This window comes from Acomys minous (assembly GCF_964271855.1).
Source record: "Acomys minous genome assembly, chromosome: 11".
NCBI classification, from domain to species: Eukaryota; Metazoa; Chordata; class Mammalia; order Rodentia; family Muridae; genus Acomys; species Acomys minous.
In genome coordinates, this window is record NC_140492.1 from 99249846 (window position 1) to 99277843 (window position 27998).

Genomic DNA, 27998 nt, shown 5'->3' on the forward strand with positions numbered 1-27998 from the left:
ATGTGTGTTTATCTCTGCCTCTCTGTCTCTGTATGTGTGTCTATCTCTGTCTCTCTGTCTCTGTCTCTCTCTCTGCTAACTTTTTATTCAGCCGAGGCCCACCTGCCTAGGGACGGTATCACCCACAGTGGTGTTGGTCCTTTCACATCAATCTATTCGAGACAGTTCCTTACAGACAGGACTTCAGATCAGTCTCACTGAAGCAGCTCTTCAGTTGATGTGTCCTCTTCCCAGGTGGCTCTAGTGTGACAAGCTGGCAGTAACATCTATCCAAGAAAGCGTTCTCGCTCAGATGGTGGAGAGCAGATTGCGCACTGTCGATAAAAGAGAAGCTGCTTCCCTCCCAAGCTCTTCTGGAGGCTTCCAGCTTTCTTGTCCTGCACACACGTGTGCAAGCACATGTGCATGCACACACACAGACACACATGCAACATGCACATCCTCTTGCCTCCTATGCCCACTGTAATTCAGGCTTCAACCTGTGCCTTCCGAGCCTAGTGAGGTGTGAACTTTCAGCCTCTGCACCAGACCCAGCCTCGTGCCTCTGGCAAGGGACAGAATTGAGGGCTCCGAACCCTAAGACTGTCACTCTGCCCAAGAATACAGACTGGAGCCTCTTTCTAGACCTCTCGTGTAGAAGGGCATGGCAGAGAGGCGCGCAGGAGTGACAGCTCACCTCAAGTTCCATTCCACTCAACTGAAGGGTGGTTCTACACCTACAATTAAGACCTTGTGAAACTACACATCCGAGTCCCTCCCAGCTCAGCTTCCTCCATTGACTCATATTTAGGTTGTGAGGGTGAGAAAGGGGGTGAAGGAGGAACATTTTCAGGAGCTATCGCAGGCATGCCGTCACCAACATGACCTCGGTGCCCAGTCAGGAGGTTTTGGTTTTAGAAGTCTTAAGCACTACTCTTTGGGGGCTTGGTTTCATTATTGTTTTGATTACTTTGGGGCTGGGTGGCGGGGTTTCCTTTTGTAGCATCTGGGTCTAGGTTGGCTTTGATCAGACAAATATCCAAGGTTTTTGTTTTGTTAATGCCTTATCAATAGACAAGTGGAGTGTTGGTGAATATGAACGCAGATTCCACCAGGGGGCGCTGCCGAGCAGCTAAGGAAGTGGAAATGGTTTCTAGCAGAAAGTGGAAAGCTTGACAATCGTCAGATTAGTTTTAACTCTATAAACCCTTTCTTTGTCCTAAGGGAGACAATCTCGTTTAGCTAACCTGTGTCAAAAAGAGCTAATCTTGGGAGACAGGATTCACAAGTATCTCCAGATTGCTATGGCTGTGTCTTGACACAGCTTCCTCATAGGCAGGACGCTAACACCCTTCCTCGCCTAGTTCCTTTCTGCCCACCTATCAGAGTTCATTGGTTCACTCAATCGCCACCTACTTAGCTTTCTCATCGGCACAGAAGCTTAGAACTACAACTCCTGGGCTCCCTTGCTGCATGGGTGTTAAGGTCTTAGGGCTTCTGTTCCCCCGTGATTCTGTGAATCTTGAATCCAGAAGACAAACAAGATACAGGGTTTCCCTTCTGTGGGTCCAGATGCGGTGTGAAGCTGGCATGAGCAATTACTCATGCATTTCCACTAAAAATCAATTTCTTCAACTCTAGCGAGTATTACATGAATCACTTGATTGCCTACAGTGAATTTGTTTCTAAAATAGCTACCATAAATTCTGTTTTCTGTCACTAAGCCTTGGATGCTGATACATTGCAGTAAGCCTGAGTTAGACATTTGGCAAAGTCCCCAAATTCCACTCTGTCCCTTCCTCCCTAAAGCCAACCTACCACAAATATTGTCTCAATATTGAATTAAAGAAAACCGGTTATTTTGAAATTTGCTAAAATAAGAGGAAGACTTTATTCAAGACTACTCAAAGAAGTGTCCAGATCACTGCAATAAAAGAGAAAGACTGGCCTAGACTTTGAATTCCACAAAAATAGCCAGAGTCAACCAGATCCAGTAAGGCAGATGGAGATGAAAAATGACTGACACATCAGTGTTGAAGGACCCTTGAAAAAGCGACTTAACAGAAATCCTGCTGAAAGCAGACCAAGGTGACCAGAAAGCAAAGATGGAGGCTTCGGAACTGATCGGCTATCAAGGATCTGCTCCTCAGACTTGCTAGGATTCTTGGCATCTGACGGAATTTCTATGCAGGTCCAGGCAGAACGCGGGCCAACGCTGAGGTCAAGTCCAGAAGAGGTGCCGAGGAAGCCTGACAGAGCTTTCGTAAGAAGAAAGGGGCTTTCATCTGTGCATTCGCGCTCAGCGCAGAGCAGCGGTGGGCTTTGCTTGCAGTGGGCTCTAGTTCTTGACTTCCCGGTTTTGGCAGGGGACAGGTCAGGCTGTGAGGGAGGAAAAAGCTCAGGGAAGGGGCAGAGGGATGGGGTGGGGAGACCAACGGACACCAAGATGAGCCACGTTGAGGAGAGTGTTTAGGATTCCGTGTTTTGTTCTAGGCAACAGCCGCTGAAGTGCATTAAACATGGAACTGAAAGGGCCTCACTTGTATTTCACACAGACTGCCTTAGTGACTGTATTTCTGTCAGGGATGGAGGTGTCAGCATGGTAGGGCAAGCAAGCAGCAAAAATCAGGCCAATACCCAAAGCCCCACTACACCCACCTGTGGTTTTTAGGGAGAAATGCCCCTAGAAAGAGCAAGTATTTGGACATTTGGCTCTAAGTTGGTGGTGTTTTAGGGTGGTCTAGGTAGTGCAGCCCTACTGGAGGTACGACATTGGGGATGCGCCTCAAGAGTTCATAGCATCCTTCCACGTCCTTTCCACTCTTTCTGCTTTATGCTTCCTGCTCTGTGGGGAGCCATGCCAAATTCTGCCACGTTAGAAATCCCATGCTTAGGCTGCACGGTGTGACCTTCAAGTTGCTGACCTTCGCCGGAGGAGGTCTTGTGTTCTAGGCTATCCTTGTACTATTTACCTTTGAAAGAAGTAGGGAAGTCCCTACTGGGAACCACGCAGAGGATCAAGGAAGTTCTTACAGGGAGCTACACAGAGAAATAGGAAGTTCTTACAGGGAGCGATTCGGGCTATTGTATTCTTGCCTGGGGGCTAGGGTGAGTGGGGTTAGAATAGATCCTATTGACCTTGCTCTATATACTCTTACTTGTCTGCATTAAAGAGTCTTGATCAGAAATTTCCAGACTTGACTCATTATTTCTCGCGTCTCTGTACCCCACTTTCAATCCCCACTCCCTCTTTCAGGTGAACCCTGGTTCTATTTGTCCCACAGGCCGGGACATCGCACCTTCCAGTATTATGAAAGCTAGTCCTCTAGGGGGAGGCTTAATTGAGTCAGATCCAGCTCCATAAAGTTTTTGAAGGAGTTCAGTGAAGGAGAGATAAACCTGTTTTTTTAGGATCCCAAGTGAGGGATTGGAACGGTCTTGTGAGAGAACAGGTGAAGTTAATCCACTTGAAGACCAACCACCTCGTGCGGGAGCTTGATTGTTGCCAGCTGAAGAGATCCTGTGAACAGACTCTGGGAGGAGATATATAAATGAGCCCAGAACTGGAGGCAGGGCTTTTTGGAGACTTGGGATAGTATTTGGCTGTTCATCACTGCATTTCAAGATGCTCCTAGAGAGAGCCGCTCAAGGGAAGGCTTTGGGGCTCCAGGCTCCTGCTGAGGTCCTGGGTTCTGGTTACTCCAGGTTCCAGCAGAAGAAATCCTGCTGATCACACCAGGAGACTCGTTCCTCGGAACCGATATCCTTACGGTTTTGCTATTGTGTCCATTAATCCTCTTTTCCTATTGTTTTGGTTAGTTGGGTTATAAGTGACGTATGCCCGGTTAATAAGTTGTAATAAAATATATTGGTTAAGAAAATTGAGCCTACAGTTCAGCTTCAACGGTAAGATACAACGCCAAGGTCGTGGGTTCGATCCTCGTACTGGCCACCAATTTTATAATTAAGATGGTAAGTTAATAAGATACCAGGCAACAGATATGTTAGATGAGTTTATTAAATGAGCATGGGGAGAGAAGGAAAGGGGGAGGGGTACCCCAGAAAGAGAGACAGAAACAGAGGAAGAAGGAGATGGAGGGAAAGGAATTAAGGGGAGGGAGGCTTGAGGTAGGTCTGTCCTTTTATATACAGGGCAGGGCCACGCCCCCATGGCAGGTAGGCAATGACGTAGCACGCGTAGGCCGACTGAAGCAGAATCCCAACACTGTTGACTGAAATCTAGATTTTATCAGGGCAGATATGAGTGAGGTTGGACATGTCTTTTCTTGTGAAGAGTTGGCCCTGAACTCTTGGGCTCCTGGGAGGTAACAATGTGGAGGAAAACCTGCCGGAAAGTGAAGCTAAGAGAGGAAGTGGATTTTTCTCTGGGGAGGTTGGTACCGGAAACTCAGGTCCATACCACTGTACCCTTAGAGGACACAACCCCATTGTGAACTACTTAGGAATCTTCTTTTTAAGAACAATTTTAATTTTTTTGTTTTGTTTATTCTAGGTATATGGGTGTTTTGTCTGTGTGTACAGCTATGTGCCACATGTATGCCTGATGCCTTCCAGAAGCCAAAAGAGAGGGTGACTGGTTCTTTGGGACTGGAGTTCCTGGCGGTTGTGAACCACCAAGTGGGTACTGGAAATTGACCCCAGGTTCTCTGGAAGAGCACCCAGAGTTCTTAACTGGTGAGCTATCTCTCCAGCCCCCACTGAGCCATCTTTAAACATCTGTTTACTAAGTTGTCTTCCCATTGGTCCTACTGTGATTAGACTTACTGAACTCTTTGCTTACACGTCCTTGGGAAATTATTTGTCGACATTAATCTCTATGAAGGCAAAATTCTCACTTTAATATTAGCGTGGTCCATCACGTCATACTAAAATTTTAAATGGTCTCCCTGTCTATTTCTGTTTTTCCATACCTAAGTTTTAACTTCCCATCAGTTCCAAAGTCAACTCCAGGGAATTCTGATCTGGAGGGTTTATCAGTCAGAGACTACCAATCGTCTAGAATTTGTAGTAAAAATACTGCGGGGGGTAGGGGGAAGGGAAAGGGGCCCACACAGGGAAGAGACAGATGATGCCTGGTGCTCTTTCTGCTAGGTAGGCAGGCCTTTGAACCGTGCAAAGGGGTTAGTTCCCCAGGCGTGACAGGCACTAGGTGGACTCCGCGTCCCCTGCCACCGCACTCACTGAACCAGCCTAATTTCCGGGCTCCTTAGGGCTCGGAGGCGGAGTCCGGGCAGGGAGCTTGGTCACCTGACTCGGTAACGCCCTGCGTGGCTTCTATTGCCCTGCGCTCAAGGCAAAGCAGGACCGAAGAGTCTGCCAGGCCGGACCCCGCCGATCAGCCATGCAGCGGTCCCCACGTCGCATCCCCGGGCTGCTGTTGGCGCTGCTGGCGCTGGCGGCGCAGGCCCCCGCCCAACTACGACCCGCGCTGTGGCCCCTTCCGCGCTCGGTGGAAATGTTCCCGCGGCTGCTTTACATCTCCACGGAGAACTTCGACATCGTCCACCACCCCAATTCCACTGCGGGCCCCTCCTGCTCGCTGCTGCAGGAGGCGTTTCGGCGGTGAGCAGCTCCACCCGGCGGGTCGGGGACCTAGGGCAACAGAGGCCGACCACTGAGCAACCTGGTCTCACAAGACTGGAAGACAGCATAGCAGGTGTAACATAAGCTGACCGATGACCAAGCCTTGACCTACCCACGCTGCTTCCTGCGCACCCTAGGTGCTTAGGGACCCTAGTCTCGGTGCAGGAAAGCACGTGCCTGAGTCATTTAGTTTGATGGCATCAGAGAGATAGGGACTGAACGTGGCCCTAGTGAACCGACAATGTGTGCATCTGGCCGGGCTTAGATAAGGACCTTTTGAGGGCCTCCGGTGTTTACTGCCGCATTCAGCTTCATCCTCTTCGCATGTAGCCACAACTCAGATGTCTTCGATCTCGTCTATTGTTTTTTTTTTTTCTTTTTTCTTTTAAGTGTATTCGAGCCTGCTTGAGTTTATGTATACCACGTGTGTGGAGATACCGCTGATGCTGTGGGCATGGATGGAATCTTGGTGTGAGCCTCTAAAGCAGGTGCCGAAAACCGAACCCAGGTCCTCTGTAAAAGCAGTACGAATTCTAAAACTCCGCTCTGGGAGGAGGAGGGAGGGGAAGACCTTAAGTTGGAGCACTGTGGGGAACCTTTCCCTTTGAAGCTGTGTTCCATACCTAATGTTACGTATTCGGATCTCAGTACTTGAAAATGTCCTTTCAGACAGATTTTAGGGAACATCTGTTTTTCTTCTTCTTTCTCAACACTCGGCAGCAGTTGCTCTGGCTTCCTCCTCTCAGATAGGTTCCCTAAAACCGGGTAGCATTTGACATTTACTCTGAAGCTATGCCACTCTGGGCGCAGAGTGTGCGCCAGGAGCAGGCACCCCCTCCCACGCACAAGCCACCTTTGCTAACCGTATTGTGTACAGGATAAGAGTGCATTGGGGTGACGCTTGAATGTGCCACCCTGTGCCCCGTCAATGAGAGACCTGTACGGGTCGGCTTGCCCCCCAAGAAACTCGAATCTGGTGCTAACTGTGTAGCCTGCTTTCACTCCCAGATCTTGTCTGTGGCTGGGGTATATAACTTAAATCTTGCCTGCAGGACCCCAAACAACCGACCAGAGAATGTGAAGCAAAGTTAAGGGTGGGCTCTGAGGTGTGGAAAAGCTTCTGCTGAAGAGACCCGGGACGTTGCTACAGAAGCTGTGTTCCCTGCCTCTGAAAGGCTAGTGCTTTTCTTTGTAATTTCCACAACTAAGAGGATATTGTCATCCTGTTCTGGAGGCATGTTCTAATGGGCTGGGATGCTTGTGGCCCAGGTGGGATGAAATGCAAAACCAGTGTGCCTGGTAGTATTGAGATAATTGGGACTGTATCTCAGTTACTGGACTGAACGGTGTAGGGGACGGGTTATATAGCCAATGTTCAGCCATCTCGTCGGAGCCTAGGTTCCTATTTCTCCAGCAGTCTGCCATTTACCAGACAGCAGCTGACCCTGTCGTGGTTCGGCAGTTAGACTAAAGATTTAGACGGAGCCACCGTGTTGTAGTTTAACAGATTAGATAAAGATAGCAAAACATTCGATTTGGCAGGGTAATGTGACCTGCTTGGAGTTCCTCGCATCTTGAGATAGCCTACAGCTGGGTTGCCATAGCAATATGCTTCCCTGCCCCCTGCCTTATAAAAACTCTGTGAAATTTCTCAATAAACGGGGTTTGATCAGAATGCAGACTTGCCCCCTTCTTCATGTCTAGTGTTCTGTCTCTATACAGGAAAATTCTCCTCCCGAGTGTTAGTCGAACGCCGGCCCGCCCGGGGCAGAATGGCTTTGGAAAACGTGCTTGCTTGCTTTAGGGCTGGCTGACTTGAGGAAAGCTGGACTTTTTCTTTTGCCTTGCTACATACTTTTAAGCAGGCAAGAGTTACTTGTTAATGGGCACTTACAAAGGCTTGAATCAGCTGTGAGGTAGCTTGAAAACAGGCTTGCCACCTCACAACAAATGCAGGTGATTATCACCTCGAGAATTCGCCCCTGACTAATTTGTGGCTAGTGTGGGAAGCAACTAGTGATGGCACCTGAATTGTCTGGCAGCCAGTTGTAAAAGGTGACTAGCCCTTAAAAGCCTGCGCTGAGCATTCTAATAACTCTGGCACGGTTAGGGTTGGAAGTGTCTGGAGATGAAAGGAGTTCAGAATTGTAGGTTGTAAACATGCCCACAGGTCACTCAGAATTCAGGGCCCTTCTATCAGTAAGAGCCCAAGCCTGGTCACAAACGAGGCTTTCTGCAAGGCTGTTGGATATGTGGCTGCTGCTTCAGCCTTAAAAAAAACTACTGGATAGTAGGGACTGTTTTGTGTTTTGTTTTTGTCTGAGACAGGGTCTCACTTTATATAGCCCTGGCTGGCCTCAGACTCATTATGTAGACCAGGATGAGCTCAAACTCACAGCAGCTTCTGTCTCCTTAAGGGTGAGATTAATGGTGTGGACCACCGCACCTGACCTGGGACTCCTGTTTTTAAAAGAATAGCACCCAACATCTTAAAGCTAGTCAGTGAGCCTGCTCACACCAACACTTACCTTCAACCCAGCCCCTGCCCAGTACTAGGAGGGCCTTGCATATGCTAGGCAAAGCTGTACCCACATAAGCTATACTCCCCAGCTCCTTTCAAACTTTTTAATTTTAATTTTAAAAAATATTCTTTTACAGCAGGGCGGTGGTGGCAATCACTTTTCATCCCAGCACTTGGGAGGCAGAGCCAAGTGGATCTCCGAGTTAAAGCCTGTCTGATCTAAAGAGTGAGTTCCAGGACAGGGCTACACAGAGAAACCCTGTCTTCAAAACAAACAGACAAACAAAAAAGCAGTAAAAATGATTTTTTGTGTATGGGTGATTTCCCTGCAGTGTGACTATGCCCCACTTGTGTACAATGCCTGTGAAAGCCAGTCATAGTTGTGAGTCACTATGTGGTTGCTGGAAATTGAGCCCAGAATCCTCTGGAAAAGCAGCCAGTGTTCTTAATTGGTGAGCTATCTCTCCAGCCCTGATTTTTTTTTCTTTTCTGTTTTGTTTTTGTTTTGAGACAGGGTTTCTCTGTGTAGACCTGGCTGTTTGCCTTTCCTGGAACTCACTCTGTCGACCAGGCTGGCCTCAAACACAGAGATCTACCCGCCTTTGCCTCAAAGGCGTTCACCACCACCACCCAGCTGAAGTTTGTAATTATGGTAAAATCCATATAAGAGTTGCCACTGTAACTTGTTAAAAATATTCACTTTTATGTGTATGGATAGTTTACAAGCATGTTATGTCTGTGCACCTTGTGTGTGCAGTGCCTGTGGACGGTGAAAGAGCTTTCAAAATCCCCACATAGGAATTTCAGTCTCAGAAAGTTTGATCTGAAAGTGTGGACAACAGGATTTGTTGTCCCCTGACAGTCCTAAGGTAGGTCCAGAGGAAGAGCCAGTTAGACTGAGCTGGCAGACGAGTTGAGAGCTGACTTCTGTGTCCACAAGCACATACGTACCACTTGGTTCATTGTTTAAATGGATCTCTCCCACAGATATTACAACTACATTTTTGGCTTCTACAAGAGGCATCATGGCCCTGCTAAATCTCAAGGTGATCCACAGTTACAGCAGCTTCTGGTCTCAATTACCCTGGAGTCACAGTGCAACGCCTTCCCCAGCTTGTCTTCGGATGAGTCCTGTAAGTACCTGTTATAGCAACGCAGTCGGTGTCGAAGATCTGTAACTCCAGTGGTAGGTACGGAGAGTGGCAGAACTAACATGTGCAGACCCCAGCCCTCCTCAGAACCAACCGCTGCCATTGCAGGGGTCCCTGTGGATGGTACCCCAGCCCTCCTCACAACCAACCGCTGCCATTGCAGGGGTCCCTGTGGATGGTACCCCAGCCCTCCTCACAACCAACCGCTGCCATTGCAGGGGTCACTATGGATGTGACTTGCAGCAGATGTTTTGCGTGGGTACAAGCATTAATAGGACAATGAGAATAAGCTGAGCATGGCACTTGGGAGGCTGAGGCAGGAGGACTTCAGTGAATTGAAGCTAGCGTGAGCTAGAATAAGACCTTAGTTCAAAAAAAGGAAAAGGGACAAAGAAAGAAATGAGCGTTTCTGTTCATGTGGATGTGACATAATTCCTAATGCTTCAGTGTTCCACCACTGAATTAGACTAATCTTGAGGCTACCCTAATTCTTTTGTCATTTTTAAAAGACCGTAATGTGTACTCAGGCACACAGGCACTCACAGAGGCCAGAGGGCATAGGATCCCTGACTTAGAGTTACAGGTGAGCCACCAGCTTTGGGCGCTGGGAACTGAACTGCAGTTCTCTGGAAAGGCGGCGGGTGCTTCACTGCTGAGCCATCTTTCCAGCCCTTAACTTCTGTCTTTGAAGGCAAATTGGAGCTTCTTGCACCCTAGACTAGCCTGCCCACAGGATGCTATCACCAGCCTGGGGCATATCTTCTCTGTAGAGTAGTATGCTGGCTGGCAACGGTATGGAACGGTAGCGAGGTGTCAAAGAGGCGTAATATGAAGGTGCATGTAATTCGCCCAGGAAGAGACACGGGGGACTTGGATGTAAAAATAGAATGTCACCTAGTTAGAAGAAAGTGTGGCGCCTGTGTCCCCTCCTCCAACACAGATGAGATTTCCTAAACGATTTCTTGAACTCTTTTTTTCCTTAAATAAGTTTTCGTTTCTTTTCACTTCTGTAGCCATCCTAGGGAGAGAAATAGGTAATTTGCCACACAGTTTCAGTGGGTAATGGGCACCTGGATGCTGTGGGAACAGTAGGTTTTGCAATCTGCACTGAGATAGAAATGGCCACTGTGTTGCCAAGGAAACTATGCTGTCCATTTCCACCAGCAATATAGACGGCCTGTCATAGATTCTAGAAAATAGGGTAAGCTAAGATTGAAGAGTCAGGGTCTTTATTCACCTCAGCTCTGCAAACAGTTCTCCGAAAAAGACGCTTCTTGAAGTATGTTTTAGGAAATCCACTAACATCCTGAACACAAAGATCCAGACCCCAACCTCAACTCTCAAAACAAAGCTGGGTATACCCTGAGAACCAGAAGTGAACCAATTTCCCCTTTACGAGGTAGCCACATATACAAAGCCGTTTTAAACAAAACAATCTGTCCTTTGGTGTAGAGGTCTGGCTGAACAGATGGAAGGAAGTTAATCTGCATGGCAGACAGACAGACAGACAGGCAGAACTTGCGAAAACAAACTGCTGAGCTGGGCAGAGGAAGCTCTACAGCAGTAGAGGCAAAGTTGCCATTTACACACCAACATATGAGAACTCGCAGATAAAGAACATCGGGGGTTTTTTGTTTTGTTTTGTTTTGTTTTGTTTTTGTTTTGTTTTTGTCACTACACAATTGACAAGGTCCAGGAAAAGAACTAATAGAGATTTCATTTGGGGGGGCGGTAGAGAGAGCTGGATATGCACCTCAAGTGATGATTGAGGAGTATTGTAATTATTGGTATCCATGGAGATACAAAGGTTTTCCACAGTGCAGCCAGGTACAGAAGAGGGGTGGATAGTTGACAAGTCAAAGCCATCGTCCCACTCCCCCAACACACACAAGCAGAGTCACTAAGTCACTAAGAAACCTAATAATTTCGTTTCGAAATTAAAATTCTATAGCTATGTGCCTGCACACTTAGCAGGTAAACCTTCTCATTGCTATATGATTGGGCAAGTTGAGTCAGGGTGCTTTTGTTTTGTTTTGCTTTTTGTTTTTTTTGTTTGTTTGTTTGTTTGTTTTTGAGACAGGGTCTCTCTGTGTTAGCCTTGGCTGTCCTGGACTCCCCTTGTAGACCAGGCTGGCCTCAAACTCACAGTGGTCCACCAGCCTCTGCCTCCCAAGGGCTGCGATTAAAGGTGTGCGCCACCACATCTGGCCAGGGTGCTTTTTAATAGTAGCCAGCCTGTCAGCTATTGTGGGATAAGGAAGCTTGCTTCAATTCCACTCAGTTGCAGTAGCAAATGGTTCTGAGCCTGACATTTCCACTCACTCAGCACTGTGGTCTTCTGACTGGAAAGGCTGTGCTGGAAGATTATAGAATACTGTCAGCTGAGCGTGTCACATGAGGGACACCCATCTTTTCCCTGCCTGCAGCCACCTGCCTTCTGGCAGTCTGGAGGCAGTTGAAGGCCATATCCCTGTCCGGATGATACGGTTGGCTCTAAATCATTAACTCCAGCCTCCAGGGCTCTCCCTGAGGTGAAGCCTGCAGCTGCGTGCCCTTAGCTTCCAGCGGCTGCACCCTCTAATCCCAGCACCCAAGAGGTAGAGGCATGAAGATCATAGGTTCAAAGCCAGCCTGGGCTAAACGGGAACACTGTCTCAAAACAAAAACACCCAAAAGAGTATAGTGTTTTAGTTGGCTGGGCTGGGCTAAAAACGGCCTTAGCCTCCAGTCTTTGGAATCATATTCTGCCTATGTTTGACCCACAGTAATTTTAGTCTTAGAGGCCCAATCCTTCCCTCCCACCATACCTGGTTGGCGTCTCATTCTTGATGGATGTGGACGACTTCTTGTTGAGTGAAATGAAACTGAATTGAGGTAAAGGGAGCTAGAAAGCAAGTCAGGTTTTGTTTTTCTTTTCTTTTTCTTTTTCAAGACAGGGTTTCTCTGTGTAGCCATGGCTGTCCTGGACTCACTTTGTAGACCCAGGCTGGCCTCAAACTCACAGGACCGCCTGCCTCTGCCTCCCGAGTGCTGGGATTAAAGGTGCCCAGCTTAGAAAGCAAGTCTTAAAGCACATTTCAGATAACACTGGGGAGAGGGGAAGGTAGGACAAAGGGAAATAGAAAAGGAGTGGAGAAGCACTCGCTGGCCTTGGGGAAAGTGGGGAGTTTGAGTAACTAAAACTGAGCACTGAACTTTGTATTTCTGACCTAGCAGTTCAGAGCTGAGAAGGTGAGGACTGTCAGGGATGGCCGGGGGCCTTGCCTTGGACAGCTCAGCTGCCTGGCCTATGGCACTGGGACTCTACAGTGAGACACGAGGTCCCTGGGGTTCAGGCTAGAGCATTTTTGAGTTGAAGGAATCTAAGACTCTCTTTTTTTTTTTTTTTTTTTTTGGTTTTTCGAGACAGGGTCTCTCTGTGTAGCCTTGGCTGTCCTGGTCTCGCTTTGTAGACCAGGCTGGCCTCGAACTCACAGCGATCCGCCTGCCTCTGCCTCCTGAGTGCTGGGATTAAAGGCGTGCGCCACCACACCCGGCCTGAATCTAAGACTCTTAAGTGGAAGAGAGAAAAGAATGTGTGAAAATAACCATTGGTGAGTGCAGGAAGTAGACCGTGCATCATTCTGAGATTAACAGGAGTTCACCCACCTCCCCCTACAGATTCTCTACTTGTAAAAGAACCGGTAGCTCTCCTCAAGGCCAACACAGTTTGGGGAGCACTGCGAGGTAAGTGGCGTTCAGTTTTGTTGTCTCCAGTAGTAGAATATTACCACATGTTGCTTTGTAAAATTAAGCAAAGCAAAAACTATTCCAACTTGGGCCCTCATCTTTATTTCCTGTGAAAAACCCTGGCCTGAGTGCTTAATTTCTTCAACCCAAAATACCCGACCCTGAACCTCAGGGGAAGTGTGCAGCACAATTGTCTTCCCCGACCCCGGACCTCCTGAATCATCAGAATCTGCCCCCTGATCCATGAGAGAGTGAGAAAGCCCAGAGGAAGGAGATTCCTGCTCCCTGGCGAGCCAGGCTTTCAGTGAGCCACGTTCTCGAGCCTTGTCGCTCCTCACAGTCAGGTCTAGGGACCTCCTTGGGGCCGAGAGGACTCACTGTCTGTGCCCTTGAGCCACACAGCCTTGGTATCCATAGGATCAAAGGCAGAGTTAGTCCTTTTTTCTTCTTGTTTTCTGAGACATGGTTTCTCTGTGTAGCCCTGGAACATGCTCTGTAGGTCAGGCTGGCCTTGAACTCAGAGCTCCACCTGCCTCCGTCTCCAGAGTGCTGGCATTAGAGGCATGGGCTGCCACCACCACTTGGCAAATGTAGATACTTTGTGAAATGACCAGTCCCTGAGCATAAACTTTCGGGAACTGATATTTTATCAAGCCACTTTTGTGTTAAGCATATAAGCAAAGCAGAGGTGGGGGGGGTGATGAGGTGAAGTACATTTATTCACTAGATCCAGGAGTGCAGGGGGGCGGGGCGGGGATTGTTCGGCTTAGGGGAACATTAGAATCTGCCGGAGTCACACATGGCTCAGAAAGCGTGGGCACCCTCCTTGCTTTTTAAACTATCCCTCCTGTGGCTATGAGTCTGTTTGGACCTTACTCTTATTTCACTTTTTTTTTTTTTAAATCTTATAAATAACACAATGCTTGTTATTCCCCCAGGTTTAGAGACGTTTAGCCAGCTAGTTTACCAAGACTCTTACAACGCTGTGAGTATATTCCTGTTGCCGCATGAGGCTGGTTGGACAGGCTGTGCTGTTAGAGTGGAGCCTACCCAGCCGTCCTTTTGAGGGTCTCTTTCCCCCACCATAGTTACCTTACAAAGTTCATGCACTTTTTGGCTCTAAATTTTTGTCCAGTGTTTGTGTAGGTAGTTGTAGTCGGCGTTGAACTTGAGGAGGAAAGCGTTCTAAAACTCTTCAACATCTGATTTCGTCTCCTAGTTCGTCATCAGCGAATGCAGTATTGCAGATTCTCCGCGGTTTGCTCATAGAGGGATTTTAATCGATACATCCAGACACTACCTGCCCGTGAAGACAATTTTAAAGACTCTGGTAAGTAATTGCGTTTCCTTGTTTCCGCTCCGCAGTCACCTTCAGCCTGGGGCTGTTATCGTTCCTCATTTTGGAACACTGTGGTACTTTTGAAAAGTCCAGGCCACTTACTTTTAGAACATGTCTTAGCTCATCTGTTTCTCACATGAGATTCTGTTCCTGGGGCAAGAAGAAAGCAGAAGTAGGGCTGTGTCCTCAGAGTATCAGGTGGCGCCCTGTCTTGCTACGGGTATGGACACTCGAGGTGGCTGAGGTGTCATCTGCCATGTTTCTGCACTGTAAAGTTAATTTTAGGGTCTTTTGTGCGTATTAAGCGCCCTGTGGAAAGGAGTGTGGGGCTATGTGAAACCCCCATACTTCCTCAGTGCTCATGGACAGCAGATCCTTGTCCGACTCAGGAGGTTTTTGCCTCCATCAATCACCAAGTGCTGATTCCCTAGTTTCATCATTTCTCGCATTTACTAGTGGTGAATTCTCTGTTATGGTAAAGTAGAGCATCCCTTTTTCATTTGAGTACTCATTATTTTAGCATTTTGCTTAGTGGATTGTAGTCTGTTAACACCCCTATGTAACTGTGAAATGGGCCCTATTGTGGCCATTAGAGGCAGGCTCGTTTTTTCTTTTGAGATGCCCTCATCAATATCTTCCATACCTTTGGCACCATGATATCCCAGGTTTATGTTGTCCTGTCTTAGTCTAGGTTCAAGCTTTTTTTCTCCCCTCAAGGAACCTTTTCAGTAGTCAATATTTCAAAACCACCTTTGGGCTGTAGGTGGGCATATTGCAATGAGCGCATCTCCTGACTGTAGACAGCTAGGAAGCCTGTTTGTGTGTGTGTGTTCAGTACATTTATATGAACATATATGTATACATATTTCCCTGTGCCTCTCTGTCTGTGTTATGAGTTGGTTTAGCACAGCCCAAGAGTCAAATCCGGTTGCTGCTGTGGGCCAGGAGAGACTATGTTTACCCTTTCCTCTCACACCACAGTTAATCTGGAAGAGTTCTGTGACTTTAAAAGATAAAAAGATTTTTTAACCCCACCAGCAAGCCAAGCAGGACACCAGCCGGGTATCCTCAAATCCAGTTCAGTTCCGACGCTGTCCGCCTGGAGAGTGTCAGGTCCCAGAAGCCGAGGGCTCATTTCCAAGGCTACCCCGTCTCCCTTCTGAGGGAGTCACCTATGCTTGTGATAGAACACTGCACATCAGGGTTCCCGGAATTCCCCCATCAAGGTCAATCAATTAACTCGAGTGACAGCTAGAAACATGCCTGCGAGTTTATTAGAAAGAACACTGTAAAGGCTGCAGATGAAGAGGTCCTTACGGTTGAGGTTTGGGAAGAGGGCTCTTACATCCTCTCTGGGCGTGCCATTCTCCAGGAACCTCCTGTGTCCAGGGTTGTGGAATCCCCGAAACCTGTCCTTTCGGGTTCCATTGCGTCTCCGCCTGCATAGGCATGGCTGACACACAAGCACCACGTGGAAATGTGAGTAGACGGAGAGGGTCTGAGCGAAGCCCAGAAGGTCTGCAGCTTTAGCATCCCCTCCGTCTCCTGTGCAGCATCCATCCCTGTGGGGTACAGGAAGACAGGACCCCTCCGGAAAAAGGAGGGTCTTGGGACCTCCTATCAGACAAGCTAGGTCAAAGAATCTCATTAAGGCCAACTCTAAGACAGAAACCTGAGGCAAAATAAGAAGCATCCCCCAGTCGCTATAAGCTTCCTTCGGGAGGTGGGGGCGGGGGGAGGCAGTCAGGAACCAGGAGCCACGCAAAGACCCCAGAAGCCTCACAGCATCACAGCTGGCTGGCTCTGCAAGGAAGTTTCCCTGGAATGCGCTCATGTACTCGTTACATACGGCTTTACAGCTCTCGGAGTGGAGTGGGTGCGACGGAAACCTAACCTGAAAGAGGAAAGATTTGGTAACTGACCCTTTATGTAAGGTTTGCGAACCCCTGGCCTCTAGTCTTTAAGTTTATTGTAAGTATTATAAGTTTATAGTAGTCAATTTCAATTACTACTACTTTTTTGTGATTCCCTTCTCTGACCATAAAAACTATGTCATTGCATTGCGTCAGCGCAATGTCCACCCCGTGTTATTTTATCCTTTGAAGAATCTGTTTTATATAAGTACACTTGTACTATACAAGTGTAATGGCCTACATTACATTCAGTATGTCAAGATGCCCAGGTTTTCTCTAGGCATTTGCTTGGCCTTCTTTGAGTCTATAATGAACTTCACGTGCCAGGGTTATCACCGTTCATGTATGTGCGAGTTGTAAGCTTTGATAGTTACATAAATGCTTTGTTGTATTCCACTGTACTCCACTCCTTAAGACAGCCTCAGCGTCTTCATCCCTGATTCCTGGCAGTCCCTGAAGTAACGGTAAGTTCATATGCTTGCTCTCCTGTATAGGAAGGAGCATCACCGCTTCCTATATACAACGTGTATGTTCCGTGTGGGGCTCTAGGAGGGGTGTGCCGTGTTGACTACATACAATGAAGAATGTGCCCTTCCTCTCCATTCTTTCTTTGCTAAAAAGAAACTATAGAAAGAAGCACTAGTTGGGAGAAATCCCAGTGTACTCAGATACAATATGGACTGTATTCGTCTATGGTATATAATGTTTTCCCATGTTTGCTTGCAGGATGCCATGGCTTTTAACAAGTTTAATGTTCTTCACTGGCACATAGTGGACGACCAGTCTTTCCCTTATCAGAGCACCACTTTTCCTCAACTAAGCATGAAAGTGAGTAATTCATCTCAGTGTCTTCTGTGCACAAAAACCTTTGGCATAGCTTCGTTAGAAGGTTGTAGCTTCAGCCGGGCGTGGTGGCGCACACCTTTAATCCCAGCACTCGGGAGGCAGAGGTAGGTGGATCGCTGTGAGTTCGAGGCCAGTCTGGTCTACAAAGTGAGTCCAGGATGGCCAAGGCTACACAGAGAGACCCTGTCTCGGAAAAAAAAAAAAAAAAAAAGAAGGTTGTAGCTTCAGTAGTTTTTCTTATAAATGCAGCCAAAGTGTAAAAGTTAGGTGTCTGGTTTAAAATATTTTTTAGGTTACTGCTTAGCATTTTATTCATAAACCTTTTTGTAATTGTTATAAGTACTAAGATTATTACTATAAATGTTATAAGTTTTGAGAGCAGCATAATGTTCTAAAAACTTAATGTAGAAGACCTGAGCAATTCATGAGTAACAGTTAAGATATCCACTTATGGGGACTGGAGAGATGGCTCAGAGGCTAAGAGCACTGACTGCTCTTGCAGAGGTCCTGAGTTCAATTCCCAGCAACCACATTGTGGCTCATAGCCATCTATAATGAGATATGGTGTCCTCTTCTGGCCTGCAGGCATACATGCAGGCAGAGCACTATATATAATAAATAATCTTTTTTTTAAAAAAGATACTTGCATACTAGTATATTTAAGTAGGTTTGAAAACATGTAAATGGCCTACCTTTTTTCTCCTAAAACACAGAAAATGTAGGCTATTTTGGAGGTGAGCTATAGAGAGATGGCTCAGTGGTTAAGAACACTGTCTGCTCTTCCAAAGGACCTGGGCACAATTCCCAGCGACCACATGGTAGCTCAGGGATCTGACACTCCCACACACCAATGCACATAAAATAAATTATTTTTTTAAAAAAGGAAGTCATGCCGGGCATGGTGGCGCTCGCCTTTAATTCCAGCACTCAGGAGGCAGAGGCAGGTGGATCACTGAGTTAGAGGCCAGCCTGGTCTACGAAGCGAGTCTAGGACAGCCAAAGCTACACGAGGAAACCCTGTCTCAAAAAACCAACCAACCAAAAACAAAAACAAAACCAGAGAGGTCATTCAGCACAATAAGCTGAAAGTCAAGGTAACAAAAGGTATGGGGTGCTCGCCTTTAGGGAGGCAGAGGCAGGAGGACCTCAATAAGTTTGATGCAGGCCTGGTCTACACAGTGAGTTCCAGGACAGCCAGGACTACACAGCGAGACATCAATAAACAAAACAAAAGCCAGGGTCTCCTCCATCTCAGGCTGGCCTTGAACTTGCCATGTAGCTAAGGATAACCTTAAAAGTGTACCCGTTGCTTCCTCCCAAAATCATAGGCATGTGCCACCACATTGGCGGTACTGTTGTGAGTGTTCAGACGGACTGTTCTAGAGCAATGGATCTGGGCAGCTCATCCATGGGTCTGTTTGATCTCCCAGTCATAGGGAATAACAGCAGGCATCTTGCCTTCTGGCTACAGTCCCAAGTCTAATGGTGTGTTTACTATAGGCTGAAGTGCTGGGGCGGGGGGCGTCCCTGATGCAGGGATTGCTTTTCCCCTTTTATGTGTCTTTCAGAGGGACAGAATAGTTGTTTGTTCAGTACCCAGCTCCCGCAATTAGTCTGTGATGATGCTATCCTTCCCACCACCCGTTATTCTGAATCAAATCCCAGATTTGTCTCACTTGTGGAAACACTTGTTTACCTAGACAGCTACCAGTGCTCGTATTTAACTAAGTGTCTCGTCTTCTTTCCAAAAAAAAGCACTTTACTAATTTGCATCGGAACACATAAGGTCCCTGTATGATGACTGTAAATGTGCCTGCTAATTCTCTTTTCTTCTTGTAAACTATTGTTATTGAGGAAACCAACAGAATGTGCTGTCCTGTCTCCATTTTGCTGGTTACATTCCAAAGTATCAATTGCCATGTCCCCTGTATTTTGATTTCGAGTTTAAAGGTTTGTGTGTGTGTGTGTGTGTGTGTGTGTGTGTGTGTGTGTGTGTGTGTATTTTTTAAAGATTTATTTATTATGTATACAGTGTTTTGTCTGCATATATGCCTGCACACCAGAAGAGGGCACCAGATCTCATTATAGATGGTTGTGAGCCACCATGTGGATGCTGGGAAATGAACTCAGGACCTCTGGAAGTGCAGACAGTGCTCTTAACCACTGAGCCATTACTCTAGCCCTATAGCCTGTATCTTGAGACAGGTTCCAAACCTTATCTTTCAATGGACCTTTATCATTACTTACAACCAGTATTGAATGCTAATTCCTTAAGTGACAGAGTTACTTATTGCCTGGGGTGTGGGTTTAAGGTGATAGTCATTAGAGACTAAAAGACAAAAATCTGTGTTTTGTAATAATTTGAGTTTTGATTCTAAAGTTGACAAGGGAAGTGTTTTCCAAGGTTTCACTCTGGAGGCATTTTGCTTGTCTTGCTGTTTCCACGGCGTTGAAAGTAACTGTGGACGTAGGTGAAGCAGGAGGAACTGACTGTTAAGTTCCGCCAGTGAATTCTGAGTCTGATGGGCAAAGATTCAGCCTTTATAGATTCCTGCTCTGAAGCCGGGACTATTCTAGTGTTAGGTGTGGCTGTTTAATAGCCGGCAACAATAGGAAAACTGGCGAGCAAAGTGCAAACAGACTTGTGTACAGCTCCCAGGACCTGATCCGTCTTGCACATCTTAACTTGACCGTTACAGGGAAGCTATTCTTTGTCTCATGTCTACACACCAAATGACGTCTATACAGTGATTGAACATGCCCGATTCCGAGGGATTCGAGTTATACCAGAATTTGATAGCCCTGGACATACAGAGTCTTGGGGGAAAGGTAAGGAGTTTGTCTCACATGTTGAAAGGGGGGCATCTGAGGTCCTTTGTCTGTTAATAGTGTGGAAGTACAGATGCGATAGACTATTTTTGTCCCTTCTAGGTCACTGTGTAGATGCTGCTTCAAGTATCAAAGTTGGGGGAACAGAAAACTTGGCTATAAGTGGAACATGATGACTTAATTGTGTGATTGGCATGCTTTTGGGGGAGCACAGAATATGCTCATGTTTCTGGTAGAGGGAACACCATGAAGAAAGGCATGCAAACAGTATGTAGTGGAAACAGAGTGGAACCAACTTTAGGAGATGCTAGAGGTGGTGATTAAGAATGTGGAATCCAGGGGCTGGAGAGATGGCTCAGTGGTTAAGAGCGCCGCCTGCTCTTCCAGAGGTCCTGAGTTCAATTCCCAGCAACCACATGGTGGCTCACAACCATCTATAATGTAATCTGATGCCCTCTTCTGCAGATAAAGCCCTCATATGCAGTAAATAAAATAAATAAATCTTTAAAGAATGTGGGATCTGGATCTGGGCTGTTTGTATGCAGATTCTGCTTTTGTCATTTGGAGAGTAAACCTTGGCCAAGTGTTAACACTTCACCTCCAGTTTCCCCATCCATAAAATAGGGCTGACATTTCTAAGCATCAGATAAACAATAGAAGTCCACAGCAGGAGACCCAGCATTTGTAATTGTTCAACACGTAGTAATTTCATGGTAGACATGGAAAACAATGGGAACTGAATCTGGAAAGGACATCACCAAGGTCTGTGATGACAATAGTGGGCTTCATCAACACGACCCGGAAACTAGTGCAAACTTCCCAGTAGAGACGTAGCATGATTGGGGTCACATTTGGGGAAAACCTTTGCCAAGGTCACAGATGGGAAGAGATGTGGGAAGTCCTACACTGGGAAGGTGAAAGCAGGCTTGAAAAGTAACCAGAAGAGCCAGAGACATTCTCAGGAACAGACTCCAGATGGGGCTGCAGAGCTTGGGGAGGCCCCAGGCAGAGCTGTTGGAAATGAGAGAATGAGGATTGTTGTTGTTGTTAGATCATATTGAAAGGCAGCTAGGGTTTCTATTCGCATTGAGCTATGTATTGAAGTGCAATTGACATCTGAAGTGGAGAAGACCTCAGCCTGTCTAAAAGCAGCAAAGCGGGACTGAGGACGTAGCTCTTGTCCTCCTGGGGAGAAACTGAGGAATCTTGGTATATGTGGTTGTCCGTCTTCTCTCTATAAACTTTCTATAGTGTCAGCACCACAAAGCCCTGGTGCTCAGGGTTTGCGTGGTCTGTTGTAATGGCATCAGTGGCTTAGACTTGGTAGTTACCATGCTTTGACTCTTGATCTTTTCCCAGGCTAGTGCTGAGTCGTTAGGGAGTCCCAGGCCCCAGCAGACACACACACACAGATGCTACAGCGTGCTGAGCTACACCTGGTGGGGTAGTGTGTCAAGTGCATTTCTGACTATGGGTACTTTCAACTCACTTATGGGGTTTGTTGGGATTCAACACCATTGTAAGGGGAGGACCATCTATAGCATAAAGATGTACATATTCAGGTCTTTGTGATTGATATCCTTATAAAAATAAACCTTTATTTCTTCTAGGTCAGAAAGACCTTCTGACTCCATGTTACAATCAGAGAAGGCAAACGCAAAGGGTTGGACCTGTAAACCCAATACTAAATACAACTTACACGTTCTTTGCCACATTTTTCAAAGAAATCAGCAGTGTGTTTCCAGATGAGTTCATCCACTTGGGAGGAGATGAGGTGGATTTTGAATGCTGGTATAATAACTCTAAACTTTTTATTTATTTTTTTTCAGCTTTTGTTCTTAAAGTGTAGATATACAGGATCTACACTGAACAGGGGAAGATCTCCTTGTAAGGGTTTGAACAATTCCTCAGATGGTTGATTATTAAAGAATGTATATTTTTTTAAAAATGTATATTTGAGAGGCAAAGCTTAGGAAGAATCGAGGAGTAGAAGCTGGGTATGGTGGCTCGTGCTTACAATAAAGATCAAGGGCAAGCCTGGGCTATAGAGTAAGACAACGACTCCAGGAAAAAGAATAGCAAAATCTGTGTTTCCCAGTCTTGGTGGCACAAATGTAATCCCGGTACTTAGGAGGGCGAATGTGGAGTGTTGTGAGTTCAAGGTCAACCTGGACTACAATGAGACTGTCTCAAAAAACCTAACAGGCTGTAAGGACAGGAAGACCTTTAGCGGAGAAGGGGATGACTAAATAGGGGAGGGTGTTAAGTAAGAGTTTTTTAAAAAATAATTTCTGGAAAAAATACTTTATATTAGAAGATTAAGAGAACTCATAACTGAGAACTTGGACTTCCTTTTAATACTTTAAGGACTCTTTAACTGATGTTTGGGATGCATGCTGCTTCAAATAATAAACTGGACACATCAAAATGTTTAACATATCAGTCATTTTTTTTTAAATTTAAGGATATCAAATCCAAATATTCAAGACTTCATGAAGAAAAAAGGCTTTGGCAAGGATTTCAAAAAACTAGAATCTTTTTATATTAAAAAGTAAGTCATTTGAAAGACTAATCATCAATGCTTTTATACAAGTTTGTGCTATAACTTATTTTTCTGCTTTACTTTCTCATTTTCTCCACCCCTTACAAATGTGGAGACATGAAGGCCCGCTAAAGAAAAAAACGCTATATACTGTTTTCTTTATGATGGTGAGCATTTTGCAGTAACTATGGAAATAGAGGGAGATATTGTCCGTTTTTTGAGAACTTGTCTCTGAGTCCTGACCTGTGTCTTGGGCACTATTCAAGCGCTAGACCCCATGGCCTCTGTCAAGCCCTAGGGCATCTCTTTGGCTCCTTACTTTGCTGTGTGGTATAGTAGCCACGGCTGCACATGCCTGTCTGCATCAGCTCTGTTTCTAGCACTCCACAGCAAGGGGGCTGGTGGCCACCACTGCATGAGAAAGAACAGACGGAACATTTCCCCCACAAAGGACCACAGGCTTAGGCTTCATGGGCCATGTGGAGTTGCATGTTGTCAAAAAAGATAGAAAGGCTTGCAGATTCAAAATCCATTCTTAGCTTGCCGGCCATAGAAAAAGCAGGCTGTGGGCTGTGGTTTTTCAGGCTCTGTATTCATTCTGTTCCAATTTAGCTTTTTGTGTGCTATTCTGTCTTACCCTTTCAAGAGCTTGTTACTGTCTAACTAAATATATGTGCCAGTTAACAGCTGGTGTTATTGATGTGACAGGACAGGTTAGGTTACAGTTTTCTTTTTTCCAAGAAACCCTTGAAATTACTAGAGTTCTGTTTGGACAACTTTACATGAGTTTGAGGCTACTTCCTCCTACTTCAGAGGCATCATCAGCTCATAAACACAAGCCAATAACCAGTACTTATCTCTCCTACACTAGGTCCCAACCCATGAGCTATGTGAGTTGCTACCCAGCTTTATTTGGTGCTTCTGTATCAGAGGTTCTCAACCCGTGGGTCATGGACCCCTTGAAAGACCATTGGAATTATCAGATACTTACATTATGGCTCATAACAGTAGCAAAATTAGTTATGAGGTATCAATAATAATTTTATGGTTAGAGTCATCGCAGTGAGGAACTGTACTAACCACTGCTCTATAAAGATGTGTCACAAGCATAGCAAACAGCTCAGTACTGAAGCTGTCTCCCCTGAGGTGTCCCCTGAGGGACCTCTGTTCATGTGTGGCTGGGTTTCACAAGCCACAGTGAGACAACTGAGCTCAATTAGGACACAAGAGTTAGATGGGGCAGCAGAGCCTGTGTTTTCAGTAGTGGCTGTAGAAGTGATTGGAGAACTCCGCTACATTGTTTAAAGATGAAATATAAGGGGAAGTTTACATACGAGGAAGACAAAAACATGGATTAAAATTTGAAAATTAAGTCAAGTTTTCTATATCAGAGGGTAAGATGTGTTTCCACCCTTAGACTAATCTTGCCTGGGTGTTTTACAGGCGTGTACTTTGTAGAGTTTCTTTGTAGAGCAGTCTCTAGTCAGCAAGACCTAGCTCGGGCTGTCTTGAGGCTGAAGGATATTTTGCCAGTTTCTACTTCCCCTTACCCTTTTTTCCTATCTTTCCACCCTGCCTCAACTACCCAGCTTTAGCTGGTTCTGTATGGCTATGTTATACTGAGCTACAGTACCTGTCAACATTGCTTGTAGTTCTTGGTAGAAAGCATGCATGTTTTAAGAGTGTTTTAACTTTGTAGTTCTAAATAACTGTCAATTTGCTCACTGCTAGGATTTTGGATATTATTACACCCTTGAAGAAGAGCTCCATTGTTTGGCAAGAGGTTTTTGAAGATGGAGTGACGGTAAGGACTGTGGAAACTTCCTCTCCGGCTGCAGTCATGGCTTAGTAGGTCAGACTGCTTGCTGTACCAGGCTGAGGACCTTAGTTCATTCCCTAGCACCTGCTTTAAAAGCTGGACGTTCCATCAGCAGTTAGGGTGGATGGAGGAGGGGGTGAAAGGCCTCCATTCTTCGCTGCTGAACGATTTGCTACAGTGAGATTCAAGGAGAGGAGTCTCTGCCTTCAGTTGTGTACCTACTGGTGACCCTTCCAGGCTCCAACAGATAGTACCAGTCCAGTGGTCACACAAAACCAAAACCAAAACTCCTCAGTCTGGGGGAAGGGATTGTGGGAGACTTGAGAGATTGGTGGGGATTCAAGGGAGAGATTAACCAGTATGCATTATATACATATATGAAATTGTCAAGAACAAACTTTAAAAAGCCACGGGTGGCCTAGTGTGTACCTGTAACCCAAACTCGGTGAGGGGCTGGGCTGCCCTCCAGCATAGTTTCAGGTTCAGCGAGATGCTTTCTCAAGGGAGTAAGGTGACCAGAGCAGGATGGCAACCCTGCCCATGCACACCGGTGCTTATACGGTAGTACGCAGACACAAGACTCCACTAGTGATATAGACAACTCACTGTTTCCTTCTCGTTTCTTCCCCCAACTCCTGCTGTCTCACAAGCTGAAGTATTTTGAATCAAGTTCCTTTTTGTTTTTAAGAGCAAAACAAACAACAAATAAGCTTTTAAAAAATAGTGTTAAAGTGGTTTTAAAGTAGGTAAAATCAACATACACTTCTAAGAAACACTGTTTTTCTGACAGTTATTAACAGTGGGTGTTACAAGCCTGGAGGCTGATGGCGTCTCACACTGGTATGGCAGGAGCAGGCCTAAGGTTCCAATCTTAACCCTGAGCTTTTTTACGCCTCTGAGGTGTTAGCTTATGGGCAAGGGTTAAGCATCCAGTTTTAAAGTTGGTGAGATTTGAGTAGCAATGAAAACCCAGTGAATGGACAGCACGTGGCACTGGCCACAAGGAAAAAAAAAAAACCAGGATGCCTGGTTATGTTTACCAACCATAATGCCATAAGCCTACACGATCATATTTAGTGGACCTAACACTGCGAATGCAATCTGTGCCTTTAATAGCTTCAGCCGGGCACGGTGGTTGAAGTGTGGAAGAGTGAAAATTACTTAGAGGTGCTAAGAGAAGTCACAGCAGCGGGATTACCTGCGATCCTGTCTGCTCCTTGGTACCTGGACCTTATCAGCTACGGGCAGGACTGGAGACGGTACTACAAGGCAGAGCCTCTTGACTTTGCTGGTGAGTAAAGCAAACATCGGTACTGCTGGTTTCTTTCCAAAACTTCCATCCTCTCCTCCCAAGTCTACCCTCGATGCCACTCTATTATTCCCTAAGACGTTGGTGTCATTTTAACTTCTGATAGGAGCGATGTATAGTCTAAATGAAATACATAAGCACACCCCTTAGATCGGCCTTCATTTTCATCAGTTACTTTTTATATCTGAGATGTCTGAGTGTGCTAACTTCATGAGACACCCAAGTGAGGTTCCCATTTGCCTCTGTGGATTTCAGGCTGTGGGGTCCCGGGTTTTCAGTTACTTTATTAGGAATCCCATTTTATATAGTTTTGGATGTCAGTCTTTAGCTTTGAAAATGAAATTATAATTAAAAGTCTCAAATAATGTTCCACTGGAAATTATGACTTTCTCTAGAAAGCATGTTGAGGATTAATTATAAAAAATGGTTTGTAGATGCTTTTTCTTGTTTTGTTCTTAAACACCCAGGGGAATACACATCAAAGACAGGTATAGTGGTCACAGTCCATCAAAAAATTAGGTAATAGTCCAACTTGTCTTTTCTGGCACACCACTGATATGAAATGGGGGGGGGGGATTGAATGTGGTACCCTATGAAAAGGCTCTCTCCCTCTGCTCACTACAGCACTGAGCCAGGGAGGGAAGAATGGTTCTGCTGCCTGTAGGAGGGTGCGGAAAGGTAACGTAGGGCAACTATAGAGAGGAAACCATGTGTACAGCTTCACCTTTCTCCCTTCACCCACTTTAATGCAGGTTCCGAGAAGCAGAAACAACTTGTCATTGGTGGAGAGGCTTGCCTATGGGGAGAATATGTGGATGCAACTAACCTTATTCCAAGGCTATGGTAAGGTGGTAAAGGTAAAGGGGTGCCGGCTGGTGGAAAGGACGCCTTGGCTTTTAAGAATTTCCTTAAGTAGGTGACTTAAGGGAAAAAGAAATCTAAACTACTTTAGGAGACACGTATTTTACATTCCAGGCCTCGGGCAAGCGCTGTTGGTGAGAGACTCTGGAGTCCTAGAACTGTCAGCGACTTGGAGAATGCCTACGGCAGACTGGTGGCACATCGCTGCAGAATGGTCAGGTGAGAGCTCTTACTAAAGCCCGGCACTCAGTGTCACTAGTTTCTTCAGCTTTTTGTCTTGCAGTAAGTAAAAATGACAATGGAAAGTAGGATTTAATGGTAGAAACTGTTGATTGTTGCAGAGAGAGTAACACCTGCAAGATATATTTTGGTATAATTGCAATCTTAAAGGAGTTAGTAGCTTAAACTAGATGTATTAAACCATTGCAAAGCAGGGCAGTGGTGGGAGGACGTGGTGGTGGTGGTGGGGCTAAAGTGATTTGATGGGAGACTACCATCTAAGACATCTTTTTTATGTTCTCTATCCATAGCCGTGGAATAGCTGCACAACCTCTTTTTACTGGACACTGTAACTCTGAGAATAAAATGGAAAACTGACAGAAAAGTCTACAGCATTCTGAACTATAATCGTGTTGATTTTGAAATCATGTAAATCAAGATTTGTTAGGCTGTTTTTCTAAATAAACCATCTGTTTATTGATTGAATCTCTCTGCCTGTATCACACACTGAATACTGGCATCTTTCATGTGAACAGCTTAAAAAATAAAAGGAAAAGTGTAGTGACGGCACTCATACTCCACGGGGCTGCAGGAACGACTTCATTGTTGCAGTGCTCTAAATGAGGAGCGCGGGGCTAGGAAGACGGCTCTCAGCCCCTGAGCCTACATGGTGGCTCCTAACAACCCATATTTCCCGTTCCAGGGGGACACTCCACAGGCACAAGGTACACAGGCAGGCATGAGGACTCTCCCTCCTGGGCCCAGGTTTGGGTGTTTGGTCTGCAGTGAGGGTACCATTTGGGAAGGCGGTGCAGCCTTACCTGAGGAAGACCATCGCTGGGTGTCTTCCGAGCTCACTGCCTGCCCTGCTTGTAGTTTGTCCTTTGCTCTGTGCCTGAGGCTAGAACAGGGCTTCCTCAGCTTCCCGCTGCTTGTCCCTGCAGTATGGACTCTCCTTCGGAACCTGGAGCCCAACAAACCCTTTATACGCTGTCTCCATCACATTATCTTATCACAGCAACAGAGCAAGAGAACCAGGGCACAGCTGTCTGCATGTACAGCAAAGCACGCCCCACACGGCGTTAGAACGGCAGCTCCAATGCCATTACAGTACATCTTGTCGAGTTCTTTCCACATCCCGAAGCAGAAATTTACCAGCAGTTAAGTGCCCCGGCATCTCCCCGTTGCCAAGGACCTAAAGCACTTGGGCCAGACCACTTCTCTGGGTGAGCAGCGTGCTCTGGTCTTGAGGACTCATGGCTTGATAAGTAGACAACTCTATGGCAAAAGTTGCCGAGCCTGATGTCAGTGTTCGAAGCACAGTTGAATATCCCTAA

The 27998-nt window shown here is 46.1% G+C and overlaps 2 protein-coding genes across 4 annotated transcripts in view; one reads left to right on the forward strand and one right to left on the reverse strand.

Annotated features, from left to right (window-relative positions):
- Positions 1-5260: 5260 nt before the first annotated feature.
- Positions 5261-27147, forward strand: HEXB (hexosaminidase subunit beta). The gene is made up of 14 exons (XM_084802728.1): positions 5261-5562; positions 9092-9237; positions 12916-12981; positions 13923-13969; positions 14204-14314; positions 16963-17064; positions 19782-19911; positions 21522-21702; positions 22376-22462; positions 24185-24257; positions 25389-25563; positions 26334-26424; positions 26557-26661; positions 26973-27147. The coding sequence occupies exons 1-14, from the start codon at positions 5342-5344 to the stop codon at positions 27037-27039; spliced, it is 1602 nt and encodes a 533-aa protein (XP_084658854.1). The 5' UTR covers positions 5261-5341; the 3' UTR covers positions 27040-27147.
- Positions 27114-27998, reverse strand: part of GFM2 (GTP dependent ribosome recycling factor mitochondrial 2) — a 38385-nt gene continuing 37500 nt past the window's right edge. For all 3 annotated transcript variants that reach the window (XM_084802712.1, XM_084802711.1, XM_084802713.1), the window contains one exon: positions 27114-27994. In XM_084802712.1, the coding sequence (XP_084658838.1) occupies positions 27857-27994 (138 nt within the window). In that variant the 3' untranslated portion in view covers positions 27114-27856. The remainder of the gene's footprint in view (positions 27995-27998) is intronic.